The sequence below is a fragment of the Neolamprologus brichardi genome, chromosome 6 (assembly GCF_056152115.1).
Source record: "Neolamprologus brichardi isolate AB-2024 chromosome 6, ASM5615211v1, whole genome shotgun sequence".
Taxonomy (NCBI): domain Eukaryota; kingdom Metazoa; phylum Chordata; class Actinopteri; order Cichliformes; family Cichlidae; genus Neolamprologus; species Neolamprologus brichardi.
Window position 1 is genome coordinate 22190670 of NC_142109.1, and position 12692 is coordinate 22203361.

Genomic DNA, 12692 nt, shown 5'->3' on the forward strand with positions numbered 1-12692 from the left:
TTGCTACTTATTGTATTGCAGATTGTTTACTCAGAGAAGCTTGATACAGGAAACCATTTTCACGCCCACATGCTGGTGAACAAACACACTGGGAACATTAATGATTTAGCTTAAAAGTGTAGCAATATCAGCCGAACAAATAAAACCATGTTACAAAGTAGTGTATCAGCTCACTGGCCTCTGCCCCACTCTGTTAAGGACATTTTTGCTGGGATAATTAGTTACAAACCCCACAGAAGTTGGATGACACAACTTGTTTCACTAAATACCCAAAAGTACTTTCAGTTAAATGGAAAATTAAACAGCCAGAGCTTTTTATGTTATAATGGTAAGATATTTTTATAACCCCATTTAATGTAAGTGTGGTTTTTCCATGCACATCAGGTCTATTGTCATCTCCTTCCTCTCTCCTTCTTGTTTTCTCTGTCAATGTTCCTGCTGAGCTCCTCCGTCATTTCCTTGTTTCAGAGCTTTTTGGCAGTACAACGGTTCCACCTTCGGATGAATGTTAGAGTAGGACTCAGAGTTTTCCTCAGGGAAAACTTTTGGTTTGCTTAGAAAGAGATAAACTTTTTTTTTCTTTGACAAAAAGAGTGGCAAGTTGGTGTCTTTTACTGTGGCCTTACAGCAAGAGTTTCCTGGGTTTGAATAAACCAGCCATCTGGGCTTTTCTATGTAAAGACTGCACGTCTTCACTCTGCCTATAGGTGTTCAAAGATATGCATCGGGTTCGGTTAACTGGTGATTCTAAAATGACCACAGGTTTGAATGGTTGTTTGTTTCAATGTGCTGGTGATGTGACAGACAGCAGTGTAGGGGAGAAAGTGGCAGGTAAAATATTTTTTTAAAAAATATAATTTTGTTTTGATATAAATATGATGTCCAAATGAAGTTTGTTGTTTTGAAAAATGCCCAACTTGACTTTCATTTCCATCACAGGAAACAGATTTTCAACTTGAAAACTTTAGCTACTGGATACATTTCAGAGTCAAAATTTAAGCTTTTTCTCCCGTCAAAGGGACGGAGATGGTCAATGGTTCTGTTTGTTTCTTTGTCTGATTGTCTGTCTGTTTGCTTGCTTGTTAGCAGTCTTATGTCCACAGTTTTCAATATATCATTTTCACATTTTGTGTGATTATTGATTAAATAGCACCTGATTTAATTGTGATGAAAATCAGGTCAAGGTCACACCAAAATATACAAACTTGTCCTGAATATTTTATTGATAATGCCACCATTAGGGACAATATTGCTGACGGACTTTAACAATTATTTTGCATTGATAGGAATCCTAACTCAATGTTTCTAACAGCAGTGGAGGGAAAAGAAATAACTGACATCGTAAAAAAGTGTAAATACAAAACTTCCGCTGATTGTAATGACATTCATGTGAAAATTGTCAACAAGGTCAGAAGGGATCTGAGACTCACTAACAAACATCTGCATCTTATCATTCCAGATCAGAAAAGTTCCAAACAAAATGAAACTACCCTGAGGGGTGTACCGTCTTTACACTCTGCTCCCCCGGTGCTGGATTGATAGCTGCCCACTGCTTCACTGAGTGAATGGGTTAAATGCAGAGGACTAAGCAATTTCCTACGAGATTAATAGAGTATGCATTATTATTATTATTATAAAAGAATAAACTGAGTACTTCTCGACAACATCCTAAAACTGTTTTTTTAAAGGGATGGAGGATAAAACTTGAGAAGGGAATTAAATTTAAAACATTCCTGTGTTTGTACAACATGTTTTTGCATCTCTGTATGTGGAGTGAAGCTGTGAAACAGACTGAGTGAGGAACTTAAGCAATGTCCCAGCATGTCTGTTTAAAAAGCAGGAAAGAAAATGTGTTTTTTGCAAAGTACAGGTGAGGATTTAGGGCGTTGACCAGGTGCTCTCACTCACTATCTACACACCATGTGCATATACATATATTTGTACTTATGATAAGATGCAGGAAGAAAAAATGATGATTATTAGTACAAATAGTAGGAAGGGGGGGGGGGGGGGGGGGGGTTTAAGCAAGTTTATGCTTCTATGCTTTTGATTACTCCGTTTTAGAGATGTTATTTATTATGATTTTTTTGCTGTTTACCTTGTTTTTTTATTATTATTCTTTCTTTCTTTCTTTCTTTCTTTCTTTCTTTCTTTCTTTCTTGTTGTATTATTTTAACTTGTCCAAAATAAAGCAACAAAATACAAATACAAAGACAAATTTTGATTTTAGCCACCATGAGCAGCAAGATTTTGGGGTGCCACAGAATTGAGTAACCAGCAAGGACCAAAAAGTCCATCCAGGAGATGTGACTGAAACAAAGCAGTACTGCATTACTTGCAGTGCTACACTCACACACCCAGCATTGTTTAAAAAATGTATTTAAAGTTAGGGTTTTTGTTTTTGTTGTTGTTGTTGTTGTTTTTTTGTTTTTTTGTTTTTTTTACATTTTTAAATTAATTTCATACTTTTAAAGTTGACTTCTACTTGGTCAAACATGTATATTGTGATTCTAAGATCATTTAGAAAGGAAAGAGTAGTTTATGTGAAAAGAAGCTTTGTCTTTATCAATGCCACTGCTGAAAATGGCTACCACCTGGAGTTCAGTGCTTTATCAAAACGTGATCAGAAAAGTGTTTGTATACCAATGGTACATCTGTGAGTGATTTCCCTTTTATCTGCAGCTCTTTGTGTTTCCAGTATTTATAAATGTAACATAACACTATAGCAAGGAGGGGAAGTGAAATAAAAACCACCTTGTTTAGTAAGCTGTCAGCTTTTACTTTGCATTGTGGACATTTAACACGTTTAAGCACATTTTTTTATTCGTCAGCCAGATGATCATTTAATCAAGCCTCAAGCGTTAAAAAATTGTAAAAACAAAACAAATGCTTTTTGAGTACAAAAACATGAACTTAAGTACATGTCTAAATATTTAACCACTGCTTCCTAATCTACACAGTAATATTAAGGGAGAAGTGCATGCTCAGTGGGCATTTGCAGGAAAGAGAGCATAAACTGTAAAGAGAAAGGCTTGTTCAAAGTACTATGTACAAAGTATGTGAGAAGTAAAAAAAACATAACCAGCGTGATCTTATCTGAACAGAAACAGATTGCAAACAAGATAATCTTGAATGCATCTTTGTAACACCCACACAAACCCGCACAGACTATCAATGGCTTGTGTACGCCTGGTGCTTTTCCCAAGTCCAGATAAATGGAAGGGTTACAGACAAGCATCTGTTAAAAACAGTGCCAAGTCAAACATGCAAAGCCACCAACTATAGTGGTTCAGGGAGCAGCAGAAAGAAGTTTTTATCTTTAAAGTGGAGACCAGAGATGTTTTTGTTGCTGGGGCAATAATTGACGGTTCATGCTAGATCACATGTCTATATGTATGTTCTTTTGAAATTTAAGGAATAAACAAGAAAGTGACATTATTTTATCTAGAAATGTGTGCAACATGAACAGGAACTAGTAAATACAGTCTAAGAGTCAGCAAAAAATCATCCCAAATATCGGTCATCACACAGAATCCTTTTAGAACTTTTAATCATGTTACAAAACAATAATGAACAGATGTCGTTCAAATAAAGCGAACTGTAAAGAAACTTAAACTTTATTTGTACTTAACAGATCAGAGCAAGGTTTATCTACACCTAAACTGGAGTATAAATTCACAGATTTAAAAACACAGTATATACAAAACTTTACAGGCGATTCTTTAGCATTTTTGGTAGTAAGTGTTTATTCTGATTCAAAGTTGAAAGTAGAGCTTAAATTAGGATTGCTTTATTGTTAAGCTCGTGTTTTTTTCATCATAAAAAATTGATGGCAAATTATTGACTTGTTGGTGAATGATTAATCTCAGTACTGTACCAGACTTCCTGATAAGACTTTTTGTACAAGCTCTTATCTGAAGAATAGAATGAAATCAAACTTTTACCAACAGAGTTTGCATGGATTGATTTCACAGTGAACTTGACAAAAGTTGCATAAGCAGAGTCACAGCTCAAACTAAAACAATATAGTGCATTTGGCTTTTAGAGACCACATACCACATATTTCACAAGTGACAGGTGCTAATCATGTGACATGAAATTACCAGTGGTGAGAAAAAGGATATGAAATTTCCTACGTCAAACTGTTCCCAGTGAGTTAAGAGGAGTATGACTTAAACTTAAAGAGATACGACAATTAGAAAAAACACACAAAAAAGCAAACTCCTGAACAAAAACACTTATAAAATAGCAACAAATCCTAGGGGAAAAAACAACTGTTCCTTGTGAAATAATAACAGTTAAGAGTTTGTCAGAACAACATTCCAGGTAGTGAAATGATGCTCTGACAAACATCCAGTGTTTTCAGCAATTCAGTGCCAAACGGTCCTACATATCTCATCTCATTGTCTATGTGACATTAATATATTTTATAAAACAATATATTTATATAGCTTACACTTGGAAAACTTTGGAACTGTACGAGCACAGTGGTGATTTTTTATTTTTGATGGGATTTGCTAACAGTAAGAATAGTTGTTGCTAACTTTTGGCACATTTACACTTCTCAGACAAATTACTGAATTACATGGATCAGTAGAAAAGATCAGGTCAGCTAACCTCAGTTAGAGCCACTTAACACACACAGACACACACACGTATATATATACTGTTCATACAGAAAGATATAAAAACTTGCCGCTATCCCCAAAACATGATTTATTATTCCCCTTACAACCCTGACAAAACATGAGACGAGGAAGAAATGCTGCTCCTGATTGTCTGCCAAAGGCTACAGTTTCTACGTGGACTCAATAAAGTTGTATTATTTATGTATAAACATTTCCACAAGCAAACAACTCTTATGAAACATCTTGGTAATGTTCCACTTTGAGCCTTGTTTTAAAGTCCCTTGGCCTGTAACATCCCCCTCTCTTATAGTTGATCTTGGCTTGATTCAGCGAGGATGTTGGTTTAACCTCAAGACCTGCTTAAATACAGAGCTTGTGTGAATAAAGATCTTACAGCTTGTCTGCTAAATCACAGTAATATAGGTTATTCCTGGTTACACAAAAGGAAAGTACAGAGACAGACTGCAGTTAGCAAACAAGGGAGTCTTGGCAGTAAATTATTACAGTATATTCATCTGGTACAAGGTGCCTCCTGCAGAGAGAGAGAGAGAGAGAGAGCATTAGAGAGTGAGTGTTTAGACTTTTGATACTTTATGTTCTTACCCCTTATCTATAAATTGATATATGCCTGCCTGTAAACACAGAAGCGAAGTCCAAGTAGAGATTTTGAGTTCTTCTTACCTCATGACTGGTCTTGATTGATTGGTTCATCTTCATGAGAGTTATTACCTGCCAAAAGATTTAACATCAAAATCTGAATGAAATCTCACAGAGTGATAATTAAAGCTGTAATAACAAAAAGTGTTATTAGTTAAACACAGACAATTAGATTGATGTGATTTACGTACCTTCCTCAAGATCTTGTTCAGCTGTAGGAACTGCACCACGACCACCTAGAAAAAATGATGACACTGTATTAGATTTTACAGTGTTTTACAATGAATGACATGGTAGTTAATGATAGATAAAACCATAACCATGTTAAACAAGTTCATGCCATGCAAGCATAGAGGGAAACCCAGCAGTAAGTATGTGAAACAGACGTAATGTGACCAAAGCAAAAAAATAAATAAATAAAAAATTAAAAGGAAGGGAATGGATGTTCAGTGTAATAATGTAGTTTAGTGGGACAAGTGAGAGGAAACTGATGGTTATTCAGTCCAGTAACAATATGGATGATTGTTTAATGATCAGCACATGATTCAAGTGAATTTGTGAACCTTAATCCAAAAGTTTTTGTTAAATGTTTTGTTGGAACCTTCTGTGGAGAACGTAGCCATTTTTATCTCAAAAATAGTCCAAATATTTACAGCTGAAATAACTTTGTCCAAACTATCAAATCAAACAAAAGACTTAGAAAACATATTTCTATAGACAAATAAACTAAAAAAAAAAACATCAAACAGCACTTTTTAATATTTCAGCAGGCCTCAGATTGAGGTAGATTAAAAAGCAGATAGAAATATAACTAGAACCTCTCCAAATCTCTAAAGACACAGCAAGTGTTCATCCTTTATAGCAAGTTAGAAAGGAGAAACACAAGAGCAGTAATATTATGTCCAAAAATGGACGTACCCATAAGGGGTGCTGTAGAGTTCCTCCGAGCCTCTGTCAAAAAAATGTCACAGAAGTGAGTTCTTCCTGCTGATATCTTTCGCTGTATTTCATCTGTTTGAAGACTGCTGTTTGAACTTCAGGCGCGTTTAAACCAGCACAACAATGATGGGAGTGTATTTTTCCATCCTGAATTACATGGCCTCGAGTCAGGTGTTACAGGTTTTACCACTTCCCTTTAGCATCAAACTGCATGGTTTTTCCTTTCAGCTTGTATTGCTTACAGGAGGCAGGTAATGAACTCTCACACTACATTAAGAATACTGGAGCACAAATATCGCATTAAAAACTTCAATTAGTTTCTGAATCTAGTCAAACTAATGTAAAGCACATCCGTAATTGCATAAAAGCTCTATATGGCACATGGTCTGCATCTCAGTCAGGGAGTGATTTGCTTTTGCTTAGCATTTTATTGATGGAGCATAAAACAATAATTCTTGATATTTAAATGCAATTCTCCATATCATATTTGTAATTAATTACAAAAGTCTATTAACTTAATAAGAAACAGTTCATTAGTTAATTTTAACAAAAAAGAAAACAATTACTTACGTTGAGATCGTCTTCTGTATAACAGCGCACACAGCAACCCTACGATCAGCGAGCCAATGACCACCAAAGGAGCAACTATTTTAGAGGTCTCAGGTGACCGTTTGTTCCAATCTGAACAAATGAAAAGTTTGAAAAAAAATATGAAGTGAGTTCATCTTTAAAATGAATAAACATACAGTACAGTACAGTGCATGATATTACATTCATTCATCCTTACATTCACTTTCTCGTTAAAAGACACTGGTGTCAGTACAAATTGCACATTTGCTTCGTATTAAAACACAACACTTGCAGAAACAGAGAGTAAACAAGAACAAGATGGAGAGTAATATTTGCATCATTGCAGCAACATACATAATGATCTGAGTGCCCCTGGATTGTTGCCAAGAAAACCTGTTGATAACTTTACATTTTCAAATTTAATCTCTGAGTTATATTTTCCATGACAAACGACAGATTGACCCATGTAATCTGTACTCACCACCCGGTTTTAAGTCTTGAATGTTTTGGTATGAAACGTGTTGCAACTGGTTTATTACTGAAGAGTGTATTAAAAGACCTACAGCACAGACAGTCTTTCTTTTTTGTTATAGATAAAACATAAAAACTTAATTTATCCATTAAATCATCTAAATATAAATCAAAACTCTATTTGTGCTAATTACTCTGTGGAGCTTCTTTTTTCCCATGGTTTGACATTTACAACATGGTTTTTAAATATGTAAACATCTCCTACACACTTTCGAAATTAAGCCCACACAAAATCTCAAAATATGCACAAACAATAAAATGTTTAACTGTGGCACTGGATGAAGGCATATTTATGTAACTCTGACATCTTTGGGTTTTGTTTTTGTTTTTGTTTTTTCAAATTTAAAGTACAGCCTGCTCTTGGATTACACTTTGGTGGAAATTACTGAACAGTACGGTGAGCAGTAGGATATTTCCAGCAGGCTTAAAGGAAACATGTTTGGAACATAATGGTGTGTAATAAAATATACCTGTAAATGGGTCATGTTTGATGATTTCAAATGTGATATTATCCTCTTTGCCACCACTGGCATTGAACACAGCGCAGATATACTTCAGGAAAGTGGATCCTCCCAACAAAGACAGTCTGCTTGTGAGTTGAAACAAACCATCGTCTGACTGTGTCACCTCCATTTTAGAGCTTCCTGTCCACTCATGATTCTCTTCATCAAACCAGCGAAGTGTTCCCTTTGGGTAGCCTCCGTGAGACTCACAGATCAGGGTACTTTCTTTATTTTGGACAATTTTCTTAGGGATGGAGTGTACAGTTGGGACACTGTATCTGGCTGCAGAGACGAAATGGAAAGCACAATCACTGAGCTGAACATTGCACCGATGTCAAATAAAATGACTTCCTTAAAGTATCTTAAGATGTGATAATCACAATAGTTCACGTGCCATAAGAAGTTACAAGTCAAACAGTGCAAGTTGCTTAAGTAAATGGCTGCAAGTACTTGTACAACTGGTATTTCTAGATGTCTTTGCTGTCACAATGAAACTGAAAGTTAATAGGTTAAAGACAGACAGGCCTGAAGTTGCTCAAGGGAAATACCAATCTGATTGGCCTGGAAAGTCCCCAGAACTCTAGACAATCTGCTTTGCTTATAACATTTAAAAACATTCTTGATTTAAAAATATAATTTGTCTCTGCTAAAACACTGTCAAATGTTTCAGTTTTACCTTGGACTTTAAGGGTGGTGACCATTTTGTCATCACCACTGTCTGTGATCACCATGCACCTGTAATCTCCATCGTCTGCCACTGTAGTGTTGGTGATGAGCAGAGATACATTCATGTTCTTCTCGTCCCACGATTGTTCAGCAAACCTGTAGCCTTGCTTCGGCTGGTCCAATTTCCCTCTCTCAAAACCCAACAGGAGATCACCTTCATCTTCTGGAGAGGTCAGTTTTTTCCAAGCAACCACACGAATAGTTGGATCAGTTACATCTGTTGATGTTTTGACGACACACTCCAGCAGTGAATGTTGGCCATATTGTCCCACATTTTCAGTTTTGCATTCCACTTTCACAAATCCTGTAGAAAAGAAAGCAGAATTAGATTTGAGGTCACATGAGTACCAAACACCATACTATGCTTAAAGTTCTCAGATTATGAATAAACTTACCACTCTTAACTGCATTGATGCAGAGGACAGTGCAAATGAATACAATAATTCCACTGGAGGCCATGTTTTTTTTACCTGAAAGGACAGTTAAAATTGACAGCTGTTTTAACTCACAGGGACCTGCTTCTATGAATCAAAATGTGAGATGCAAAGCACATTTAGGTGTAAGTCCTGAGAAGATGCAAAAGTATTTCTGGGGGAAATACCTGTACAAAAACAGAAAACAGGAGTCTGCAATTTTTACAAGCAAAAAAAAAACATTGAAAATGTTTCCCTCCTGCCCATGTATTATCATTGTTCATTTAGAGAATGATGACTGAACTCAACAGTAGAGAAATGCATAGCACTGAATAGTCTGTAGGGCATAGTGTCTGCTTGTTTGAAGTCATTCATTTTCACTGGCATGTTACTATGTAGGTTTTGTTAGTGGGCAAAGGACAGAAGGACAGAAGGACGAATCACTGACTGAACAATTTCTAAACAATTATCCAGCTTCCTTCCAAAAGGAAAAACAGTCTTTCTAACCATATAAAGCTTTTGCGCCCACTCAGTGTGGTTGGTCATGCTTGGTTTCTTTCTTTATGCGACATGTATCACATGTGTTTTCACTTTTGTTCACAGGAGCCACACTCTACGCTGGCTGTGAGAATGAAAAAAAGGTCACCATAGGTTATGTAAATGCAGCGACAGGAGGTGGATGTGTCCACAGTTTTATCACGACTGGGAAGATGTGCCTAGCTTAGTGTTTACATTGGCGTAAAGTAGTTAAATTAATTTTATTACCAAGCTGTTACTTATCAATCCTAAAAAACTGACACTTTGTAAAAAGACTTTTCTGCAAAATTAGCTCATTTGTCAGTTTTATTTTTATATTAAACACTCCTAGCTCCTTAAAACTTTAAGCTACCCAGATTATAACCAACAAAACAAAAATGATAAAAAATACATAGACATTTATTTGTTGTTGAAAAGAAAGCTAAATTGGTATGTCATCTCAATTTATAAACTGAAAACTAAACTTTTCTTCCTGCATAGGATATTATAAAGCACCCATTAATTCATGTATTTTTACATAAATGGCTCCATGGGAACTGGGAATTTACTGAAAAATAGGCTCAGTGCCACATGTTTTTGTAGCTGAACATAGAGTGACTACAGAGTTTCCTCTGTTGTAAATGCAGTTTCAGATTTCTGCACTGGTTTTCAGCCTTCTCGATGTTTTAACAATATTGTGACAGCAGTTAACAAAATTGAGAATTCTTTGCAATTTTATAGACAAAAACAACTTGTTTTTCTAAAGACTTTCTGTGTGGTGCACCACACTCCTGATATTTACTTTGCATGACTTTTACCAGGCAAATTTTTAACATCAAAAACTTCTCCAGTCTTATATTGACCCATTTTTTAAAAAAATAGGATGCAAATGATCTTAGATTTAACATCCACTTCTGACACTAGATGAGTGATGGGCAGACCCTGGACATGTCACCAATCTATTGCAGGGCTAATCAAACATAAATGACTTTGGATTGTTGGAGGAAGCTGGAGTACCCGGAGAGAACCGGCACAAGCATAGAAAACATGCAAATCCACAGTCAGCTGATGGATTCAAACTTGTAACCCTTGTGCCAACTATTGTGCCGTTTCATCTCCCTCTTTCAAATGTGGCATTTAAATGGTTTGCAAATATAATTTTGATATAATGCCCATTCATTTATTTTCTGCGGCCCGTTCGGTGGGTTGCATTTTTTAATGGGTCTATAAATGAGGAGTCATACTGAAAGAGAAAGTGTCCAGTTAGTTTTTCTTTTTATTTCAGCTGAAACTGTGCCACATATTATGACCACTGCAACTAAAAGAGCAAAATAATATAAATCGATGTGTCATTTTCTGTGGTTTTCTTCCCTCCAAAGTGTTAGCGTCATGGATCGCAAGTTATAGAGGTGTCAGCTCAGCTGCCGTCACTGCTCCTTGGTTTGCCTATGTTTTTTTAGTTTATGTTCTGTTTTTTCCTGTATGCATCCTAGATTAACCTACGTCATATACACTTCACAAAATTCAAGTGCAATGCATTACAGTTTTGTACAGAAATGCTTTTTTAATTTTGAAAGCAGTTATGGCTGTGCAGCAGAGTAAGAATTTCTTGAGTGCAGCTGGGAGACATCTGCAGGCTCCAGATGAGCATTAATTAACTTCTCCACATCCTGTTCATGCAACTGAGACAACAGGTCAAAATGAAGTTTGCAAAATGTCACGAAGCCCGAGGTCACAGAATGCGAGATACAGAAATATTGTTTTTACCCATCGACCTCCTGATGTGTGCGCTTATTGTCTTTCCTTTCCTTAAGACAATACTGCCCTGAGAGTCTGGCCCGTTTGTACGATATCTGTATTGACACTGCTGTGTCAGTCTATTATTAAGGGCCCCTCACGTTGCCAGTTGTTTCCGTTCTTTTTGGCTTGTTTTGCCTCTTGTAGCTAGATAAGTTACAGAACAGACCAAGAGAAATTGTGGGGGGTGAGAGCAGGGAGATGACATGAAGAAAGGCAACAGGCAACAACAAATGATCAACACAGAGTTTTTGGATTTCATTCAACTATTTTTTCCATGGACCTGTGACCGAGACAACACGTCCACACACTAATGTTAGCCCAATGTTTGTGTCAACTGTCAACCCACAACCTCGTTCTGCAGCTGGCGGGCAGCTTCTCTCTCACAGACATATATGTACTTAGACTTATATTTAGCGCGCAGGTATAGTCTAACTCTCACTCCAGGTCAGCACATTATGACTCTGTCTCACTGTGTGTATTTACTGCCGTCACAGTTTCATGATTCATGATCACAGCACAAAAAGAAGCATTTCCCTTACATGAGTAATGAGAGGCACATTTAGTGGTTTATAGGCGCTGATTAAACTGGACTGCAGCTTCTGGCTCAAAACCGCACTGCAGTTCCTTTGGACACACGCACACAGTCAGAAACAGACCACACTGTTCTCTGGCTGTTCACAGGGGTACTACACTAACTAAGCTTGATCCACAAAAAAAACTCCTAATGCACAGACAGAAGCACTATCGTGGGACAGACGCCAGTTTGTTTGCATAGAGAATTTGAATGTAACCTGAGAACAGCGACAACAAACCAGCGAATAATCCTTACAAACTGGAACTTTGAACTTTGAACACGTTACCTGTAAATATTCTCTTTCTCTCTCTCTCTCTCTCTCTCACACACACACACACACACACACTTATATATGTATATGTGTCCACATTCACAGGACAGGGTCACGGACATAAGTCACGGTCAACAAACTGTTGCTGGTGTCGCTGTTCTCAGAAAGAACAGGTCACGCGCGCACACACCACATACGAAACCAACAAAACAGCTTTATAATTTATATGTATATTATATTACAATTATAAGGAGATTTTCACACAAGAGTTTATCACAAGACCTCCGAGTCAGAGACAGAGACTCGGTCGGCCGCGTTTCTCCACGTCGACTGAGCGTAATACACAAACCCGTAGGTTTCGGTTGCCTGCATCTGTTATACATCGAGGAGACATATAAGTCGTAAAGGCCTATTTATACGGCACGAATATAAATGACCGCAAATGATCGATCAAGTTCAACTTACATTACACGCTCCTCTTCACCGGAGATGTGATGCCTGGACTGGGTTGTACAGCCTTAACTGACCCGGAGGTTTTTAACTTTCACTTTCATTCTGAGTCAG

The 12692-nt window shown here is 36.9% G+C and overlaps 1 protein-coding gene across 2 annotated transcripts; it reads right to left on the reverse strand.

Annotated features, from left to right (window-relative positions):
- Nucleotides 1–3533: 3533 nt before the first annotated feature.
- Nucleotides 3534–12692, reverse strand: zgc:174863 (CD276 antigen homolog). 2 transcript variants are annotated; one of them, XM_087841850.1, is made up of 9 exons: nucleotides 12594–12692; nucleotides 8950–9024; nucleotides 8505–8858; nucleotides 7796–8110; nucleotides 6795–6905; nucleotides 6204–6236; nucleotides 5477–5521; nucleotides 5310–5357; nucleotides 3534–5160 (listed from the first exon to the last, which is right to left on the reverse strand). In XM_087841850.1, exons 2-8 carry the CDS (start codon nucleotides 9011–9013, stop codon nucleotides 5311–5313), a joined length of 969 nt encoding a protein of 322 aa, XP_087697976.1. In that variant the 5' UTR covers nucleotides 9014–9024; nucleotides 12594–12692; the 3' UTR covers nucleotides 3534–5160; nucleotide 5310. The 2 variants fall into 2 exon arrangements, with proteins under 2 accessions (XP_087697976.1, XP_087697977.1); XM_087841851.1 differs by lacking the exon at nucleotides 6204–6236.

Coding starts and splice junctions, on each gene's coding strand:
- zgc:174863 (XM_087841850.1), bottom strand. CDS start 9,013: ATGGCCTCCAGTGGAATTATTGTATTCATTTGCACTGTCCTCTGCATC. Junction 8,111..8,504: donor CACCACCCTTAAAGTCCAAG/GTAAAACTGAAA, acceptor TCGTCTCTGCAG/CCAGATACAGTGTCCCAACT. Junction 5,358..5,476: donor TGAACAAGATCTTGAGGAAG/GTACGTAAATCA, acceptor ATCTTTTGGCAG/GTAATAACTCTCATGAAGAT.